Raw genomic sequence first — 21080 nt, forward strand, 5'->3', positions numbered from 1 at the left:
TGCAAGACTGTTGAATCACAGTTCTGTACCTCTGAAACAAATAATGCAATATATGTTAAGGAAAAAAAAGAAGAACATAGCAGGAGGGGAAGAATGAAGGGGGGAAATCGGAGGGGGAGACCAACCATGAGAGACGATGGACTCTGAAAAACAAACTGAGGTTTCTAGAGGGGAGAGGGGTGGGGGGATGGGTTAGCCTGGTGATGGGTATTAAAGAGGGCACGTTCTGCATGGAGCACTGGGTGTTGTGCACAAACAATGAATCATGGAAAACTACATCCAAAACTAATGATGTAATGTATGGTGATTAGCATAACAATAAAAAATTTAAAAAAAAAAAAGCTCTGCTCAGTTGTCAGAACCTAGACAAAACTTGAGCACACCAAAGCAAAGTGCCCCTTGCCTCTCTTCTTGATTTATCCCTGATTAGTTTAGTTTCCATGGTGAATAGAACCTGGAGAGGGCTGAGTATATATGGATAAGACCAACAGCATTGGCATTTTCCCCTTGGTTGAGATTGCAGCATGGTGGGTGTGATGGACACCAAAGCAGAATCACGGAACTCCTGGAGGTTCCAGTTAGACAAATTCTTCCATGTTCCCAAAGAGATGTGCCTCGCTGGGTTCAAGGATTTTGTCTTGGGGACTTCGGGCTGTTCCTCCACAGATGCATTCCAAACACTTAGGATGGTGCCTGGCACAGTGTAGGCATCAGTGAGTATTTTTGGAATATATAAATAAAGGCTTTTCATGTTACCAAGGCTTTTCATGATGGCAAGGTTTTCGTTTGCTTTTTGGATTATTGTTTTTGATGCCTCCATGTCAGTAATGACTTCAGAAGCTGACCTATGATTCCCAGGGTGATTAAAACCTGTGTTGGTGTCGAGGCCCACTTTGGATAACCAGTGGGTAACTAGTGTGTACCTCTGTCCAAACATTCCCTGAGCCCCTCTTTTGTGCTGGGGATGGGGTAGCTGTGTATAAGCGGAGGCTGGAGGTGTCCCAGGCAGAGGGCTGGTGCCCACACCATCCATTGAAGGACTTGGTCTTTCTTGAGAAAACGATTACCTCACAAATTTGAGCCTTGGTCCTTACATGGGGGCGGGGTCATGTGGCCTTTGCATCGAGAAATCGGGTCCAGGGCATGGCAGGACAAGGGTTGGGTAGCAGAAGTTCCAGCCCATGAGCTCTGATGGGGGATATCTTGACTATTTCCGCAGCTTCGAAACAACAAGGCGAAAGACGTCTGCTTGGACCAGGGGCCACTGGAGAACCACACAGCAATACTGTACCCGTGCCATGGCTGGGGGCCCCAGGTAGGAGCCCATATCTGACCAGGAGGAGAGTAAAAGCACCAAGGATTTGTGGGACTTGTGGTGACATCTGCTGTCCCCTATTTGTAGCTGTTATGTGTTCTGAAATGTTAAGAAGGTGGGGGGCTTTCTGGTTGTTTCCATATAACACTTGGGGAAAGATTCATGAGTGTTTGCATCAGCACAGATATTAAGGTGACCAATGGGCACATTGCATACTGAATAGAGAATGTGAATAAATTGCAGAGTCATTTACAAATAGGCGAGTGTACATGTGCATACATTGCAGTTATAATCAAATATGCCTGAAGAAATAGCCGATTTCCTCATGAGAACATGCTCAACACGCTCATCCTGAAAGGTCGACAGCAGGTGGGTAGGAAGTATGACCAGGTCTGTAAGCACCAGCACAAGAGCCCAGGGCTGATTCTGTAGGAGGAGTGTGCTTGCAGTGACATTTCAGAGAACACAACGTGTTCTCCAGTCTCTCGGGAGAATGCACAAGATAACCCAAAATGGCAGAATGACCAACCAACAAAGTAAAAACCGAATCTGGTAAATGAATTTCCTTTGGCAACTTCGTGCTAACCCAAGGTGTGTGCGTGCACATAAAGACCTTAGCAGAAAGTCTCTACGATTGGGAGAACACATAATGTGTTCCAAAAATGTCATTAGATGTGACACTCATAAAGTATTTAAAACATTTTTTTATATCAACTCATAGTAATAAAAGGCCAGCTACAGATGGGGAAAACCTTTATAATCCAACCCCGGAGGAACGCCAGACAGGTGACGGATGGGGAAGCCTAGACCTGCTCCACTTCCTGATGGGTCTCCGCAGGGAAGTGGGGCGTTTGCACTAAAGGCTGTAGGGTCTAAAGAATCCAGGGAGGGTCTTTTTTTTTTTTTTAAGATTTTATTTATTTGCGAGAGTGAGAGTGAGCACAAGCAAGGAGGACAGCGAGAAGCAGGCTCCCCACTGAGCAGGGAGCCCGACTCGGGGCTTGATCCCAGGATCCTGGGATCATGACCTGAGCTAAAAGCAGACGCTTAACCGACTGAGCCACCCAGGCGCCCCCAGAGTGTCTTTACTCATTTGTTCATTCACTCAGCAAGTTCTGTCTTGATCACTTGCTGTAGACGCTGGTCATGAGTATATGCAGCAATGGATAAGATACAGTCCCTGCTCTCAGATAGTTTGCACTTGAGGAAAGAGACAAGTAAAGAGGCAGGAAAATCTACAGCATAGTAAGTGTGGAAAGAGCAAGATAGCTTGGAGTGTTGGGAGACAGAAGGTAGCCCAGTTTGGCTGGTGCCCAATGCAAGAGGGAAGGACCGCCAAGAGATAAGGCAGAAGGGGATGGAGAGGCGGATCTCCCAAAGCCTGATAAAGCAGTTAGGCTCCAAGGCACTGGTCCTTGCCTTCAGTGTGTGGCCAAATCCCCTGGAAGGCTTGTGAAAGCACCACCTTCTGGGCCCTAGGCCCAGAGCTTCCGAATCAGGGGCCCTGGGGTGGGAGCTGAGATTTCTCATTACCAGCAAGTTCCCAGATGATGCCAGGATGCTGGCCTGGGAAGTTTGGGACTTGACACTATGATATGCTTAGACTGGGCTTAGTTTGAACTCCTGGAGGAGTTCAGAGAGGGGTGGATACTGAGGAGACATCCTGGCCTTCGGCTCCTGCTGACTTTCCAGCTTTTCCAGCACAGGGTCCTTGATATTGTTGGAGATACGAGGAGTGGCTTATACTTAACTCCCAGGTTTCTCTGTCCAGTGCTCTGAACAGGTAACATTTGAACTAAGTACTTAGTAACCGTGGCGTCATAGACACTAGCGCATTTAGATACCCTCATAATCAAAACCTGGCCTGTGAAGCTGACTTTGGGAATGCGGAAGGAAATAAAGCTGGTCTAAAGAATGTCTCCTGGACATCTGAGGGCTTCCCCATATGGCTCCAAGCAGTGACTTTTTACCTGGGTGATTCCGGGGAAGATTTTCTAAGCCACTCGGGATGTTCTCAGCTGAATCTAAGGACCAGCACATTGAAGTGGCTCCATCTGCCTTCCGTGGTCCTGTGACACTTCCCCCGGGGCCCTCTGCCCTTTCCTTCTGCCCCGGCCACTCAGAACGCCCACGAACGCCCTTGTGATGCTCCCAGCTCCAGGACAGACCCCTGTGAACTTGACCTCCCTCACCCTTCTGTCCAGAGCCTTCACTCATCTGGTGTCCCCTGCCTCAGAGTCCCGCCAGTCACCTGCTAAACAGATCCAGCCTGCAGATGGCCACCTGTCAGCTCCCTGCCCACACTGGAGCCAGCCAGCAGGCTCTCCTCTCCCCGTGGCTTACACAGCCGACGACCAGCACCTTTGATGGGAAGTAATGAATTCATCTTTCACCGGGTCCACCTGCATGCAGAGCTTTTCCAGATGAATGCTCCTGCCATTTAGTTGATGATGGAATGGCAAACCAAAGTAGGCGGCTCACTGCTTCCCCCCCAACTCTGGGATGAATACCTATGAGTGGGCCCTGGTTGTTTCCCATCAGCTGATTTTTTTTTTTTAAGTAAGTCTAATGTTGTTTTCCGTTCTACTACATGTTCTGAATTAAGAAGGCACCCTTGGTACCTCTCTGCAGCTGCTAGTCTGCCCCCCACCCTGGCTCATCAAGGTTTCTCCCCCTCCTTCCAGAGCCGCTCCCTCCAAGCTAGGAATGAGCCCCCCACCCTCACCCCACCAGTCACGTGCCTTAGCATCTTTCTGAACCACTTCGGAAACTGCTGTGGGCAAACAGAGACTGAATCAAAGCTCCCGTAACAAGGCAACTCCCAGAAGAAGGAGTTGGTGTTCCACGGACACTGTTAGCTTAATTAATGGACTCTCTGTTGTAATTTATTATCAAACAGCAATTAAAAGGAGATAAAATAAGCACTGAGGAGGGTAATTTTCTGTCTTGCAACATGTGTTTGTCAACAAAATGGAAACGGTTCCTCACCCCGCGTTGAGCCCACTCGCTCGCAAGTGTCCGTCGGCGAGCCGGTGACCAGCCTTGCCCTTGCCTGGTTACTAATTTGGATGAGACACATACCCTTTTCTTTTTTGAGCCTAAGTTTTTATTTAAAAATAGGAAGTCAGAGATGCGGTAACAGCCTTTGAGGTCAGCTTGAACTCATTTAGAACGGGGGTCTTGTCTCAGGAGAGCCGAGGCTCCCCCACCCCGCTGGGGGAGCAGCAGGTGGGTCTCCGAGCTGGAGCGGTCCATGGCATTCTGGTTTTAGTAACACATTGCATCCTATCATGTGGGTAGCGACCCTCCCCCAGTGTGGATAATAAGATGCAGGTAGTGCCATGACACTTTTTAAACCGAAAGTTCTATGACTCCTGGACATGAATTCTGGGCTGTGACATCTGGTGCATTGTGGGGAGCGTGTCTCCCTCGCTGGAGCCCCCATATGTTCGCTAGCCCACAGCAAGGCCCGGTGGTAGGACTTGAAGCAAGCATGGACACAGCGCTAGAGAAGAGGTAAGAGCAAAGGCGTGGAGGTCATGGGGGTGGTGGCGAATGGCGTGTTGGAGGGACAGTGACACAGTTGGCGGAGGCAGGTGGCTCAGGCCAGCCAGTAGGGTCCAAGTGTTGAGAGCCCTGGGTGCCAGGATGCAGAGCCCGGGCTCGCCACCCAGCATCTCAGGTGTGGTCCCCAGAACCGTGAGCCCCCGGCCGTGCATGACAAGTGCTGACGGATCCCTGAGTCCAACCCCAGACCTACCTGAAGACGGGGCCTGGGAATCTACATTGTTGTCTCTGAGTGTTTTCCTTTTTCAATGAGTACCATTGATTGAGCACCTATTTAGGGGCAAGACTTCATGTTAGACTTACAGGTAGTCGTCAGATGTCTGCATCTGCCCCAGACTATGCCTACTGTCCTAAACTTAATTCTTTTTTTTTTTTTTTTAAGATTTTACCTATTTATTTGAGAGAGAGAGAGAGCATAAGCAGAGGGGAGAGGGAGAAGCAGACTCCCCGCTGAGCAGGAAGCCTGATGCGGGACTCGATCCCAGGACCCCAGGATCATGACCCAAGCCAAAGGCAGACGCTTAACCAACTGAGCCACCCAGGCGCCCCCAACCTAATTCTATTTTTAATTTATCATACTATTTCAGCTTTTATATAATTGGGTTTTTTTTTTCATTTTTAAGGTAAATTCATTCTTGTTAATAGAGTTTTGCAAGTTTTTGTAACACACACCATCAAGTTAACCCCACTGCAATCAAGATCTAGAGAGGTTCTGCCATCCTCCAAACTTCCCTTGAACCCCTTCGTAGTTAATCCCTCCCTCTGCCCCCAAATTTGAGGCCTAACCTCACTGGGAGTATTCACGGAACCACGTACCCAGCCACAATTCTGACACGGGTTCCTCCCCGCGCCAAGGACCACAGCTTCTCAGCAACCCATGCCTTGTCAGCACAAGGTTCGAGCAGGTGGTCCTGGGACATTCAAGGAGCACTGTGTGAAACAGTTCCTAGCTGTGGTGGGACGTTCTAGGAGGTGTGTATCATGGAGAGGGGTGTCAGGCTCTGTTCACAGGAGGACCTCTGTGATTCGCTGGGTGCCAGGGAGATATCAAAGGTTTCTCTTCTGTTTGTCCTTCTGTCAATACATTTCATTCTTCCTCTCCCTTCTCTTCGGAGAAGCTTCTATTCCTTAGCCTCAGTTAATTCATCACCCGAATAACATGTGAGAATTCTTTTATTCTGTAATGAAATTTAATCTGATCTTGGACTTATTCTTTGATGGCTTTATCTTTTCAGCGATACATCATCCAAACACCGTGTCACAATGATGCATTGTGCCAGTAAGACGCTGGTGCCCCACCAGAGTGACAGGGCTCCCACAGCTATTAGCATGGGGAAGGCCCTCAGAAAATACAGGAGGTAATGACATCCAGCAGCCTCTTGGCTTCCAAACAAAGTCAGGGAAGTGTCGGTGCTCAGGGGATGGAGCCGTTGAGAGCACTTTGGAGTTAATGCCCAAGGGAAGATGGCTTTCTGGAGACCGGCCTCCTGCCCTGAGTAAGAAGCAGACCTAGGAATCCCTTTCAATTCCTGGAGAGCAGAATGAGGTCAAAGCAGGGGAGCTTGAGACCTTGTGGGAGAATAGGGTTGGAGGAGCGAGGGCAGGTACTTTTTACATTAGGGAAATCTACAGAGACCAAAGAGAGCAGACAAGAAGCTGGAGAGAAAACCCTGGTGCTGTTTGCCACATCTGGAGTGGGACACCACGGAGGCTCTTACTGCTCACGTCCAGCCCCCATCTCCCATGCAGTGTTTCTAAAATCCTCCCCCTGCATTCCAGTGCAACACTTATAAATTCATTTTGTCTCATTGCAGATAGCAGGAGTATTAAGCGCCTTTTTTTGTTGTTCCTCTGACTCATCTCTCAAAATATTCAAAATGCTTCTGTGTTTATTATTTCCAGGTTGTTAGTTCCTGCCTCCCGGGCCCTGCCTCCAGCTAGCCTTTGTGAGCATCCCTGGTGCCCACCTTCTCTGCAGACCTCCACGAGGTGCAGGGTTCCTACCTTTCCACTTCCTGACAATTTCCCGAGCCTTCAGGGGACCCGAGCCTTGTCCTCTGCCATCTGCTCTGCTTCCCCGTTTTATTTCCAATCCCCAGTTCACTCTTCTAATTATTCCTGACAAGTAGGTCTCGTGGTCCACACACTGGGAACAGGAATGCCCGATTTCCTAAGTGGCATTCAGAATGAAAAGCACATGTATTTGATCTTGCTTAAGGAGGACGCCAGGTTAAGGAGGAATTACTGTATTGCTCTCTTGCCAGAATGGGGTGATGGACTATTCTCTCCAAAAAATCAGAATCATAGTCATAAATTGTTTTCCAGTAGAGATTCTTAAAAGTTAAAAGTTAAAAGTTAAAAGTTTCCTGTCTCCTTAGAAGTTTGGTGGATTGTTTTCTCCAGACAGAAAAGCGAGCCAGGCAGGCTTTGTGTTAATGTTGGATTTGGAATAAGGAACTCAGACTGAACAGTGAGGTGGTGGGCACCTTATCAGCTGAACCTCTCTACCATGCCCAGAGCTGTTAAATTCAAAGAGGGTCACTGCTAGCTAATCTTTTCCTTTTCTACTAAAGATGCAACAGCTTTGCGATGAATTTGAAAAAAAAATTTAAATCATCCATAATCCCGCCACCCTAAAACAACTATTATCATTTCTGAGGCTTGCTTCTAGCCTTTATTTTTTTCAAAGAAGTATTTTGATTTCTTAGGTTGTTTTCAAATCACTGAATTAATAACATCACTGCTTCTGAAGGACAGGAAGGGGAAGATGAAGCCTGCTGGTGAAAAGGTATTTAGTGCCTCAGGACTACCAGCTGCAGCAGAGCAAGAGGAAGCCACTAGACTAATAGCCTCATGCCCTGACCATTTAGTTCAGAGAGTTTCAGTGTTTCTTTGGCACAGTGTGCCTGTAGAGGGGTTACTTGCAAAGACGTTGCTTGTTTGACATGGAGATGGTCTGGAATGTGGCCAGTCAGAATTAAGGGCAGATCCTAAAGAGTTTAGGGCTAGTGGGGTTCTGGCCATTGGTCTGGGCCTCAGAAGGCTGGGTTCCGAACCATCAGAGAAGGCCAGAGGAAGGCCAAATGTCAGTAGCAGAATGTTCTAGACCATCCTCACTATACCACCTGCCTGGCTTAGAAAGTAGGGGTTGTGCAAAGTGCCGGGTTTGAGACAACTTGCTGGAATTCCACCCACATGGGGACCACCAAGGGTGCCATGTATTCACTGACGTTGGTTCTAGAAAGGTGTGAAGGCCTTCCTCAAATTGCTCTGTGATGTGGTTTCAGTGCCAGCCCCTTTCCTGAGAATGCTGCACTGCATGGCCTCCTAGATTCTTCCTGCAGTGACAGGGGTTGAGGGTCAGTGACGGGCCTGCTTTTGAGGAACTCCTATCAATCCTCTTGACTGCCTGATCCTGCTCCCAAAAGACTAGGTTCATGTCTGTGAATTGCCTGCAGGGCCTGAATCTGGGGCCCCTTTGTGGAAATTTAAATGTCAACCAGCCAAAGGTTGAAGGCAAATCATAAGAAGCCTTGCAGGAAGGCTATGTACACAAGGACGTGAGTTCTCATCAGCTTGGGCTCCATATCTCACGCTTAAATAGTTGGTTTGGCCATGCACAGGGCAGGAGGTGTAAACCACGGTGGGGGCGGGGGTGGAGAGACATGTGGTCAGCCAAAGGCCCACCCTAGCACTTCAGATACTTTTTCATGGCATTCTCTGTTGGGTTGAGGCTCCTGATATACAGCCAAAGTGGCACAGGAGCTAACCAGAGCCATGCATGGCTAAGTGAAGGTCTCTGGTCCCTGCATCTTAGTGAGCCTAGAAATCAGGAAAGGACACTTCACATACATCCTGGACCAGAGTTAATTCTTCTGTGATGATGCTAAGAGGTACCTTTCTGTGTGTGGCTGACTCCTAAGTGAAACACAGCTCCCTTGTTTACTAGCTATGACCTTGGGCAAACACTCAAGTTCCTTGTACTTCAGTTCCCCTCTCTGTAATGTAAATATAATGATAGTATATACCTTATAGAGATACTGTGTCAGTTAAACAAGCTAATCCATGCAAAGTCCTTAGACAAAGTCCATGGCACATATCATATAGAAATGATGTCCCTGGTGCTGACTGCAGGACCTTGGGAAGGCTTCAGTTTTCCAAGAAAGATTCAGTTAGGTCCTACTTCTACAAGATTCTACTTCTTGAGGCTATTAAAAAAAAAAAAAACAGCAATGAAGAGCAGTGAAAACTTGAATATGTTCAGGCACTTTGAGCACCTCAAGTCCTCATAGAACTTGCAAGGGGAAGATTGGACCAGTTCTCTGGTTCTGGAACACATGAGCTTTCCATCATTCAGCTAGTCTTCCAGCCTGGTTCAGTTCTTTAAGGAAATGTTTCCTGGAAAGCAAGTTACTTGGAAAGACAGATGGGACATGGAGGCTCCTACCATCTAGGAATTAAGTTAATTAAGATATTATTGTATAAAATACCCTGGTGATTGGTTGAGTCCAACCACTGATTTTTTTTTTTACTTATCAAATTAATTTCTGTAGACTTCATCTTAATGATGAATATTATGCAATTTATGACACATTTTTTTCTAATTTATCTAATCTTCAGACCAACCCAACAAAATAAACACAGATATGGTTTTCCTGATGGGCAAAACACCATATTTCAGAATATGTAATATATTGAAGTCTTATGCTGTTCTTCATTCTTATATTTCTTGATTAATTGCTTCCTTTACAAGACACCAAAATATCTGGATCTCAGACATCTTCTCCCTGGAATTCCACAACATCTTGTTGACAAAATTTCATTGTTTCTTGCATTGTTTCTGAGAGGCCTTCTGTTGTTCCCATTTTAAAGATGGGGAAACTAAGTCTCCAAGACTAAAGAGGCTGAAACACAGAGCATGAGGTGGGGAGTGACCAAAGGTGAGGCCAGATCAATAGGCAGGAGGCAAATAATGTACAGCTCTATAGGAATGTTAAGGAGCTTGGGCTTTATGCCAGCCCCCATAGGAAGCCATTGAAATAGTGAAAGCCTTTTAAAATAGAAGGTTGGGGTACAGTCTGATTTACATTTAGGAAGCAATCACTTGGGATTGGTTTGAGGAATGGATTGGAGGGGTCTTAAGCTAGAGGCAAGAACTTCAGTTATAACACTGGTATGATTCTCTTGTCAAAAGTCAGTCACCTAAACTTGAGTAGTGACCATTGGGATAGTAAGAAGTAGACAAATTTAAAATGTGATTAGGGATAAAATTAGACTCATACTTGACACTATACACAAGCTTAAATTCCAAATGAGTTAAGAATCTAAATGTAAAATATGAAACTGTACCCATACTAGAAAAATAATGGGTGAATTCCTCTCTAACTCTGATCTAGGGGAGGGCTTTTAACTAAAACTCAAAATCCAGAGACAATAATAGATTGATGTATTTGACTACATTAAAATTTTTTAAAACTTGCATGGTGATATAATACCATAAACACAGTCAAAGACACCTGACAACCAAGGAGAAAATATTTGTAACATATGCCACCAGGGATAATTTTCCTGTTGTATAAAAGATGCTTAAAAATTGAACAAAGGACTAAAAATATGATAGAAAAATAGGAAAAAGACACAAGCAAACAAGTTGTCCTCCCACCAAAAAAATATGTGTGTGTGTGTGTGTGTGTATATATATATATATATATATATGTTCTAAATATATGAAAAATGTTCAAACTCATTTGTAAATGGGGAAATCCAAAGCAAAATAACACTGAGAAGCCGTTTTCCTCACCTATCACATTTGCAAAATTTAAAAATATTGACAATATACTCTGTTATCAAGGTTCTGAAGAAATAGCCGATCTCCTAGATTGCTGGTAGAAATGCAAATTGGTACCATTTTTTGGAGGGGAGTTTGGCAATACTTAACAAAGCGATAATATGCTTACTTTCTGACCCAGCAATCTACTTCCAGAAGTCTACTCTGATTTCCAACAACATGAAAATAGTGTGCATTACAGCATTATTTACAATTGCAAAATATTAGAAACTAGTTTAATGCATATTGATAGGAGAGTGGTTGAATGAGCAGTGGATAGCATGCATCTATACAAAATAACATGGGCAATCTCTATGTACCAATACAGAGTGATTTTTGCATATTGTTAGGTGAAAAAGGCAAAGTACAAAAGAAAATGCATAGTATGCTAACCTTTATTTAAGACAAATGGCCATTTAAAAATAAATACCTGTATCTGCTCGTCTATACAAGAGATTCAGGAAGGATAAATCAGAAACTAATGGGATTGGTTACCTCCTAGAGGTGCATGAGAATGGGATGGATGGAATGTGGAAATGGGGGCAGAAAAAAGGAATAAAAGAGGAGTGACACTTGTCTCTCAGTGCACCTTTATATCAAGTTCTGACTCTCAGAACCATGGTGATATTTCAAATGTCTGAGAAAGAATAATAATTTCAGCTAGAATGTGGAGAAGAGGGCCCACAATGGGATGCAAACAGTAAAAAAATAATAATAATAATAAATAATAATAGCCTAACTAAACAAATATAACTACACGGATAGACGAGGAAGAATAGCACCAATCTAAGTAACTTTGGAACAGTTTGGACAATTTTGACTGGACTCTAGACAAAAACAAACAAACACACCATTGCCAATACTGCCTTCTAGTAAGTAAGCTTATTTTCTACAGCAGTCTGGATTAACAATTCTGAAACTACTGTATGTATATACTAGGGTTGAACGAGTAAGTATATAAAGTGTGGGTATTGGGAACCAGGTCTCTTGCTGTTGGAGAAAGAGGTTATAAATAAGGAAAGAGGTATGGCTAGAATGAATGGATGTTGGATTGCAATGTGAGGGATCAGGATGAATTTATTTTATATGTATAATATATATATATATATATATATAATATATATAAATAGAGATGTAGAAATAAATTTGTAGAAAATGTAGAAAGAAAAACAAATGTGTGTATGGGTTGGTGTACATACATATATTTCCTAGCTCTGAGACAGCCTAGAAGCAATAAAACCCAGTAGTACTGAACACCTCTGGCACCCAGATTTTGGATGATCCCAGCAATGGAGCAGGAAGAAATAGAGGTTAAGCCTGGAAAACCTTTTGGTGTCAGAGTAAAAGGAAGTTTTTATTCTTGTTCTATTGTCTTCTCAATAGAACACAGGAACCATCCTGAAGAAGTTCCGAATGTCCAAACCTGGAACTATTTGAGCAACAAAATAAACAGTGAGAATATTGGATTGTCACATCATTTTTTTTTAAATCCATGAGTCCATACCGACATAAATAAATAAATGGAGAGAGGGGGACCACTATTCTTTCCGTAGAAATCCACTTAGTAAGTGTAGAAGGCATGTGGGAAATGAAAATCTCCCCTAGGTGGTCATGCCAGTAATACTTGCTGAAGTCCAGAACTAGCAATGGATGCTAAAATTAGTGATCAAAAGTAAGATATTTTCGTAATTTCCAAGTATCTCCCTTTATCAAGGGAAAATAGTAACTTCATGGTTGAGAAGCCCAGAAGACACTGCCTTAACCAAGTGTTCAAGGTTATCATCACCAGTGATGAAACATCATGCTCCCCTGATCTGCTGCCCCAGGAAGGGCACAGCATCATCCCTGTGGTTTTTCTTGCTAAAAATGTACAAATATACCTTCAATCTTCATCATGAGGAAACATCAAATAAACCCGAATTGAGGGGCATTCTACAAAATAATTGCCCAGTACTCTTCAAAAGTGCCAAGGTCATTAAAAACAAGGGAAGACTGAGGACCTGTCCCAGATAGGAGGAGATTAAGTAAGGAGACGTGACAGCAGAATGCAGTGTGGAATCCTGGGAGAGAAAACATGTTGGAAGAGCGATGAAATTTCTGTGAGGTCTCTAGATTGTTAATAGGAGTGGACCAATGTTAACTCCCTGGATTTGGTGACTACACTATGATTATGTAAGATACAAACTTTAGGATGAGCTGGGTGCCACATATACAGGAACTCACTATACTATATTTGCAACTTTTGTATAAGTCTAAAATGGCTTTGACGTTAAAAGGGCTTTTTAAAAATGTTTTCAGAGGGCTAGTTGGCTGGAATTATTAGTGGAGAGGTCAAGGGGAGCGATGAGAGAGATGGAAGTGACACTCGAGCCCCTGTGGCTAGACCAGGGGTAGATAGTGGCACCATTGCTGAGATTGGAGACAAAGGTTTTGGGAGAAGTTGATTTGAGTTCTCTTTGGGGCATTGTGAGTTTGGGGCAAGGGATGGGCCTTGGGAATCCCCACAGTGATGTCCTCCAGGCAGCAGAACATTCCAACCAGGTGCTGAGGACAGAGTGGCCGAGGCGAATGGGGCTTTGGCCAAGGGAGCGAACAGTGATTCTAGGGACAGACCCTAGTGTGGCTCCACCATCAGTGGCGCTGCCCAGAGGTCCAGCGAGCTAGACTACACTGTGTGTTAGATACAATACCAAATGTGGGCGAGAGGATTCTCCATGGAGCATGGAGAGGAAGCCAGATGGGAGTGGATGCAGGGGAGAAAGGGAGGTGAGGAAGTGCAGACATGGTGGGAGAGAACCCTCCAGAAGCTTGACTTTGAGGGAAGGTGAGACCAGGTAGGGAGGCAGAGAAGGGTCTGAGTTAAGCACACTTAGGGCAGAGTGAAGGGGAGTGAAGACTAAACAGAAAGGAGTTACTTATATTTCTAAAATATTAGTGGAAAGTCTAAAGAACACTGAGGATTAATGCTCAGAAAGTAGATTTTCTACCATCTTCATTTGCGTATAACTGTACCAACACTGAATTTTCCCCAGGTCAAATTATGGTAAATAGGAGCAGAAACTTAGACTTTGTTTCTTTTTTTGGAGAGAAATCTCTGAATTCATCTCAAACAGAGATCGACTGACCTGCCAGCCTTGGGGTTACCCGCTTGAGAACCACAGTTTCTAGCTCACCTAGCACAGCTTGCAATGCTGAAGGCCCTAAATTCCAGGGAAGAGTGTTCTTCCAGGGAATCTCAGGCAAGTGCTTTCTCTGATAGAGGAGGCTGTGCCACGTGGTGGGCAAGTGATGAATGTTTGATGTTGAAAGAAGAATGTACAAGTGGGGTGCTAGCTACTGGCAGGGAAGGCACTGGATGCTTTGACTGGACCCATATGGTGGCCATGGGCTGAGTCCAGGCTCAACACAGGCCGGCCCGAGCTTCAGGATACTCTTGTGGGCTCAGGTGGGAGGGTGAAGATGGGCAGCATGACAGGAACCAATCTAATTGGACAGGTCCACAAAATGAGGGAGAGGCCACTGTGCCCACAGTGTTGGCTTCTGGAATCAAGAGAAGAAAATTTAGTCTCTCTAGTGGGAAGATAAGAAGAGCAAGTGCCCTGACTTTTGTAGGGTCATTATCATTGGGTAAATTACATTACATGAATGAACAGAGCCAGAATATATATATATATCAAATGGCTCTTCAGTGATGTTAGAAACCCAGAACTGACTCTCAGAGATTGGTGCCATTTCAGAAGATCTTCACGTCTACACTCACACATGAACACCAACACCGGGCTCACATCTAACTCCTCTGCTGAGGCTCTGAGTTCCTGACTGGCCGAGGACGATCAGGGCTGGCCTCTAGCTGGTGGTGTGCCTGGGATTCGTCAAGGAACATGCCGGGAGCAGGAAACAAGGAGAGCAGGAAACAGGCAGGAACAGGAAACTTCTCACCTTCACTGCAGAAGTGTGAAGGAAGGACAGTGAGTCCAAGGTGAAGGGCCATGAGAGCTCAGGACTGGAGGGCATCACTGGAACACAGGGGTGGCTTTAGAGATGCAAAGCGGAGTCCCAAGGCCCCACCCAAGGTCCAGTTCCCCCAGGAATCTGGCCCATTCTAGACAAGGGCACGTAAGATCTGGACCAAACCAGGGAAATGAAGTTGAGGGTAGGGAAGAAAAGGGCAGGAGCATAGCAGGGGCCAGACCCAGCCTGCCTTGGGTCGGGGCTGCAACTCAACGTCACCCACAGACCCAGCCCAAGAGAACCCAACGGGCCAGAAAGCCACCTGTCAGTACTCAGCTGCCCAACAGCATTGTTGAAGCACTTGAGGCAGCAGCCCTTGGACAAATGGCTCTGGGCGAGAACAGGAAGCCTGGAGTGGCTGAGTGCCGGGAAGGAGCCGGGGCCAGGAAATGCTGGCTGCACAGAGCCACATGGGAGCGCCATCGGGAAGAAAAGAAGTCTGGTGAATTAGAAACAAGGCCCAGTACTCAACTGGGGCATGAGGTCAGGGGAAATAGGAATAACAAATATACGGGGCTTACTTTGCGCCATGTGCTCTTCTCGCTCATTTATCGAATTCCGTAACTACCCTATGAAGTAAAGTGTAAAATTATCCCCAATTTGAAAATGAGGAAACAGAGTCCCATAGGGCTTAAGCAACTGGCCCAGGGTCATAAAACTATTAAGTGGCAGAGCTTGGATTTTTTTTTTAATTTTTTTATTGGTATGTTAATCACCATACATCATTAGTTTTTGATAGGGCTTGGATTTCTTAAACAGGCTCCAGAGTCCAAGTCTTTAACCGTATAATAGACCACCTCTTTGATGACACAGCACAAAGCCAGGAACACTGTTTCAGTTAGCAAAAATGAGAAGGTGAGATAGATTTAATTAAGATCTTGCTAAAAAGGGAGCCAAGTGTTTGCCAGCGTTTCCACGCTATACCCGATACAGTCCTACCTTCCTATTTCACATGTGGAGAAAAGGAGGAAATGTATCTCTTTATTGAAAAATAGAATCTTTGCTCCTCTAACCAGTTTAGCAGTCTGGGTGAACTTCGGAGGCATGCTTAGGAATTTGCTCCTGATCCCTGGGAACTGGAGTGGGCTCTTCTGCTCACCACACCCTCTCCCACTTGGCTCTTCTGACCCTCATCCTGGTGCTGCCCACACCCCAAGGGCCCCTCCCCACAGGCTCCCAGCTCTCTCCCAGAGTTATGTGGGCCAGAGCCTGCCATCACCCCACCTCCACCGGCAATGCCCTGAATCCATCCACTCTTCAACTGTCTGTGCAGGATAATCAACCCAAGGCTTTGTGTCATAAATATGTTTCCCCATTCATTCTCAGTAGCAGTGCATTTTCTGGAAATATAATGCTTTTATCCAGCATGATGAGTCATAATGGTGGAAGGGAGAAGACTGAGGAGGGAGGCCCTTGGAACCATCCAGTCCCCTAGGAACTGGCTCTCTCTGCAAAATACGTATGTGATTCTATAGCCTACCTTCTAAGCCTCTAGATATATTTTTAAATCAACTTTATTGAAGTATAAGGTCAGTACAACAAACAGCATCTATTTAAGTGTACAATATGATGAGTTTTGACAAGGTACATGCCTGCAGATCTTCCTCCCCAATCAAAATATACATTTCCATTTCCCCCAAAGATTCCTCCTACCCCAGGCAGCCCCTTTCTCCACTCCCAGCTCAGAGGCAGCCACCATGTGTCCATTTTGAGATACAATTGGAGACATTTTTTGTCCTGTATTGTTTGGGATCAGGCATGCTCTGGACAGTGACAGAGAAAGTCTATTTGTTGTTAAGAATATACATATGCATATGTAATCACCAGAAATCACTCCTTCAGCCAAGCAGCAAACAAATAAATTCACCCCAAAGCAGGTTCGAATCAATGGAACCCCCATCTCTCTGTGTCCTGAGTAAAACAGGGTAAAATGCATTTTTTCATTTAGCAGTGGTTTTCTGACTAAGCCTGATTCTGAAGTGATGAGAAAGACCCTTAATACGAAAGCAATTGCAAGCCATGATTTTATTGACAATTTGATGGATTTTGCTGTGTCCCAGAGTCATTCCACAATCATTTGGCTGGTTTTTGTTTATTTGGCTATAACCTGCATATTTTAGTTTTCCCTCAAGGCTGTTAAATGTGGGTTAATAGTTGTGTGTGCCTCTTAGATCATCTCAAATAGAAAATTCTTCTTTTCTGCTAAATGAGAATTAATTGTATTTGAGCTCAGAGCTTTTTTTCCTAATGCATTAGGGTTGTGGATAATGACATTCATTTCTCCTCTTGGGCCCAGCAGCCAAACCTAGAATAATCCCATTCAATTCAAAAGGCATTTATAGAGTATTTGCTTTTTGCAAGATACTTTCTTACTCCTTATGCTATATAAAAATGAGTAGGATGCTACTGTCCTAAAACAACAGCAACAACAACAACAACAACAACAACAAAACCTATAGCAAGGAAAGTCACAGACTACACAAGTATGTAAGTTGAAAGAGATCACATCTGGGTGGGGGTTTTGTGTAACCTAGGGTAGGAGTAGGGTGGGGATGTATTCTACACAGGGAAGACAGCTGGCTGGTTTTGAGAGACCTCAAGTCATCTATCAGAAACCAAGAGTTAAAGTTGGGGACCTATAGTAGAAGATCATGATTAAAAAAATAAGTTTATTCTTAAGTCAGGGGGTAATGGAGCAAATGAAGGTTGAAGAAGGGAATGATATGATTTGAACCTGCAGGATTGGGAAGGATAGATGGAAACTGGGAAGGCCTGGAGGTGGGAAGACCAGTTACAAAGCTCCTGTAACAATTCACCTGGGAGATTAGGAGGAAATATATGAGAGAGGCATATGGAAGCAGGAATTAGAAGACTTGTAGCTTTGTGGATGGGGGAGAGAGAGGGGGGAAGGTAACCCAAGTTTGCAAACCTAGAGCCTGGGAAGAGATCAGGAGTATGGGTATATAATAAGGAACTGGTTGTCCTTTGGCCATAACCGGAGAAGTGAGAGTCAACAAGTTTTAAGCAGTTATCAGCTCAGAGGAGGAAGCTTCACCCATTGGCTCTTCAGTGGAGCACGTGATGTGTGAACCCATGCTTCTCCTGCTGTTAGCAAGATTGCCTAGGCAACATTGTCCTGAGGTGACAAATTCCACAGACAGTGGCTTGGCCATAATTTTGTGAGTGAGCATATGGAGAGAAGGTGAGGAGACAGCTTCCAGCAATAGAGCAGATTAGATACTTTGAAGGGTCTTCCCCCTATTGCATAACTAGATTCTAGATCAACTACAACAAATACCATTTTAAACTCTTTCTAGTTGCACAAGAAGCAGTTATATCTGTTAGCTTTTGCTGCATAACAAGTCACTCCAAGAAATTTTCAGATAAATGGAATCTGGGAGGGTTTACCATGACAGATAATCACCAAGGAGCTTCTAAAGAATATACTTCAAGAAGAAGGAAAATAACCCCAGAAGAATGTCTTGAGGAAAGAATGAATTATAAACAAAGAAATTTATAAACATATAAGTAAATCCAAAGACATGTTTCTTACGTAATAAGAATAATGTCTAATTTGGGGCAGGGTAATATAACCAAAGGCTAAACAGTGAAAAGAAGGTGATCAGATTTAGTGTCCTAATGTCCTTGAATTTTATTGAGTGAAGTAGACATTGGGAAATTGAATAATCTGCTAAATTGCTAATTGTTAAATTTCAAGAGTGAACAGTAAAGTAATAGAAATGAAATAGAATTTCCAAATCTGTAGAGAAGAACAATGAAATATAATAACATTCCAAAAAAAAAATCAAACCAAACTAAGGCAAATAAAGGAGAAAAAGGAAACAGAGAAGGCTGGACACACAGAAAGCACAAAGAAAATGGAAATAAGTCCATATATATCATTAAATGCAATGAAAACAAAGGGACTGAACATTTTGGCTAAAAAACATAGATTGTCACCCTAAATTTTTTTAAATCCAGGTGTATTCTGTTTCCAAGAGACACATCTAAAACATAAGGAGAAAGAAATGTTGAAAGTAAAAGCATGGAAATGGGTGCAGCAGGCAAATTCTAAAGAGCAGAATGCCAGGTTAACTACATTAATATTAAACCAAGTGCCTTCCACACAAAATGGATTATTAAAATTGAAGTGTTTCATTTCATGACAATAAAAGATTTAACTCACCAGGATGATAGAATCCTTCTTAGCTTGGATGCATCTCTCTCATCTGTCATCTTCTCTCTTCTTTCAGTGTGACCACTTGAGTTGAGACCTTCATCATGTCCCATTGCAACTCATTGTCCATTCAGCAGCCAGTGTGGTCATCCTAAAAGTCAGGTGGCTCCTCATGAAAAAGGCCCCAATACCTGAGCATGATGTGTCCACATAGTTCAGTCTCATCTGCACTGTACCCCTCCTCCCCACTTCTGCCCCATCACAGCCATTACACTCCATCATGGTGAATGATGCTCAGATCCCCCAAAACACCACATTTCCTCTGGTCTCTAGGCCTTTGGACATGTGCTCCCTGTGTCTGATCTGATCTGTCCTCTCCTCACTTGGTTGGCTGACTCCATCAAGGCTTCACTCAAATGCCCCCACTTCTTGGAAGCCTTCTCTGACCTCCCTTTTCTGAAGAGGCCCCCTTCTGCTCTGACTTGAAGAGCACACTTAGTATATTTCATCACATTATTTCACACTTTGTTGTCCTCTCCTCTTTACTTGCCTTCCTCCCTAAGTAAGCTGTGAGCTCCTTGAAGGCAAGTACTCATGATGTCAGCAGCATTTATCAAGCACCTACTATGTTCCAGGCATCCTTCTAAGAGGTAGGGATAGAACCATGAACAAAAAAAGACAGACAACATTTCTGCCTCATGCCTCTCACATTCTAGTGGATGGAGCCAGACAACAAGTTCTATAAATAAGGAGAAGGTATAGTCTATAAGGAGATAATAGGTGTTTGGAAGGATATAAAGCAAGAAAAGGGATAAGGAGTATGTGGTGAAGGTGAAATTTTAAGATGGCAAGAAGATGACCTTTAAGCAGAAACTTGGAAGAGGTGAGGGAATATTAGGGAAAGAGCATTCAAGAGAGAACAGCCAGTGCGAAGACTCTGAGCAGGAGCAAGTGTGGCCTGTTCACAGACCAACAAGGAGGCCAGTGTGGCCAGAGTGGAGTGAGCAAAGGGCATAGTGGTGGAAGTTGAGCTCAGGCAGCTATTATTAGATTGCATTGAGTCTTGTGGTCCATTGTAAGAATTTGACTTTTATTTTGAGTAAAATGGGAAGCATTTGGAGGATGTTGAACAGAGGAATGGCATGACCAGACTCCAATTTTAATTAACATATTTTTAAATAATATAATAATATTTTAATATCATATATTTTAAAGGCATTCTAAATGCCATATTGAAAAAAAAAAAAAAGACCAAGGGAGGCAAGGGTGGGAGCTGGAAGACAAATTAGAAGACCATTGTACTAATCTAGTCAAGAGGTGAAGGTGGCTTGGAACCAGGAGATAGCAGTGGAGTAAAATCTGAATGTCGTTTGCTAATGGGTTGGGAATATGGCAGGTCAGAGGAAGAAGCAAGTAAAGGATGAAGCCAAAGTGCTTGGCCTAAGCAACTGGAAGAATGGAGTTGTCATTACCAAGATGGAACCAATGTTGGGTGAGTGTGGAGGGGAAAGATAGGGAACACAGGGGAGGAGGAATTCAGTTTTGATTATGTAAATCTGAAATCTTACTAGACCTCCACGTGGTATGTCCAGCAGTGAGTTGGATATACAAATCTGGAATTGCGGATCAAGTTTGGTTTGGAGATAGAAACTTGGCACAATTAGCCAAGTTAGCATAGAGATGCTACTGAAAGCCCCCAGAATGGCAAGCTCTCCAGGAGAGTGGATGTAGAGAGAAGAGGTGGTTTCACCTGCACCCTGCAAAGCGTCTGGCCCACAATCATTGCCCCATATAAAAACTAAGAAAAAACAATTGAAGTTGATAATTAATGGATCCTGTTGACCTTCAAGAGAGCAATGTATGTCAGTGAAGAGTGCTGGTAGAAGCCAAACTACAAAGCACTAAGAAAAGAGAATGGGAAACCAAGGACAAAACAAGGAGGTCATGAGATCTGTGGCTGGAGATTTCTGGGCATAAAGATCTGGTTATGTTTGTAGCTTGGAAGAGATGAAGGAGAAGGGGAAAATAATGACTAAAGTATCTATGGTGTGAAGAGGAGACAGAACTGAAAAAAGTGAACAAATGTGAAGGAAGACAGGTTTTGAGGGGTAGGGAAGATACCTTCTCAACAAAACGGGAGGCAAGATTCCCTAGGGCAGTGAGGGTCCAGGACACAAAACTAG

General features: G+C 44.2%; 1 protein-coding gene and 1 long non-coding RNA gene across 2 annotated transcripts in view; one reads left to right on the forward strand and one right to left on the reverse strand.

The window, feature by feature from the left end:
• The window catches only part of GALNT17 (polypeptide N-acetylgalactosaminyltransferase 17), a 453103-nt gene that overhangs the window by 424375 nt on the left and 7648 nt on the right, over positions 1-21080 (forward strand). Inside the window, exon 9 of the mRNA XM_025864642.2 lies at positions 1220-1315. Within this exon, the coding sequence (XP_025720427.1) occupies positions 1220-1315 (96 nt within the window). The remainder of the gene's footprint in view (positions 1-1219; positions 1316-21080) is intronic.
• Positions 4710-5796, reverse strand: LOC141371057 (uncharacterized). The gene is made up of 3 exons (XR_012375674.1): positions 5699-5796; positions 5076-5152; positions 4710-4820 (listed from the first exon to the last, which is right to left on the reverse strand). It is a non-coding gene; the product is annotated as an uncharacterized lncRNA (long non-coding RNA).

Source organism: Callorhinus ursinus, unplaced genomic scaffold, assembly GCF_003265705.2.
Source record: "Callorhinus ursinus isolate GAN/ISIS: 27379988/994484 unplaced genomic scaffold, GSC_fseal_2.0 scaffold55, whole genome shotgun sequence".
Lineage (NCBI taxonomy): Eukaryota > Metazoa > Chordata > Mammalia > Carnivora > Otariidae > Callorhinus > Callorhinus ursinus.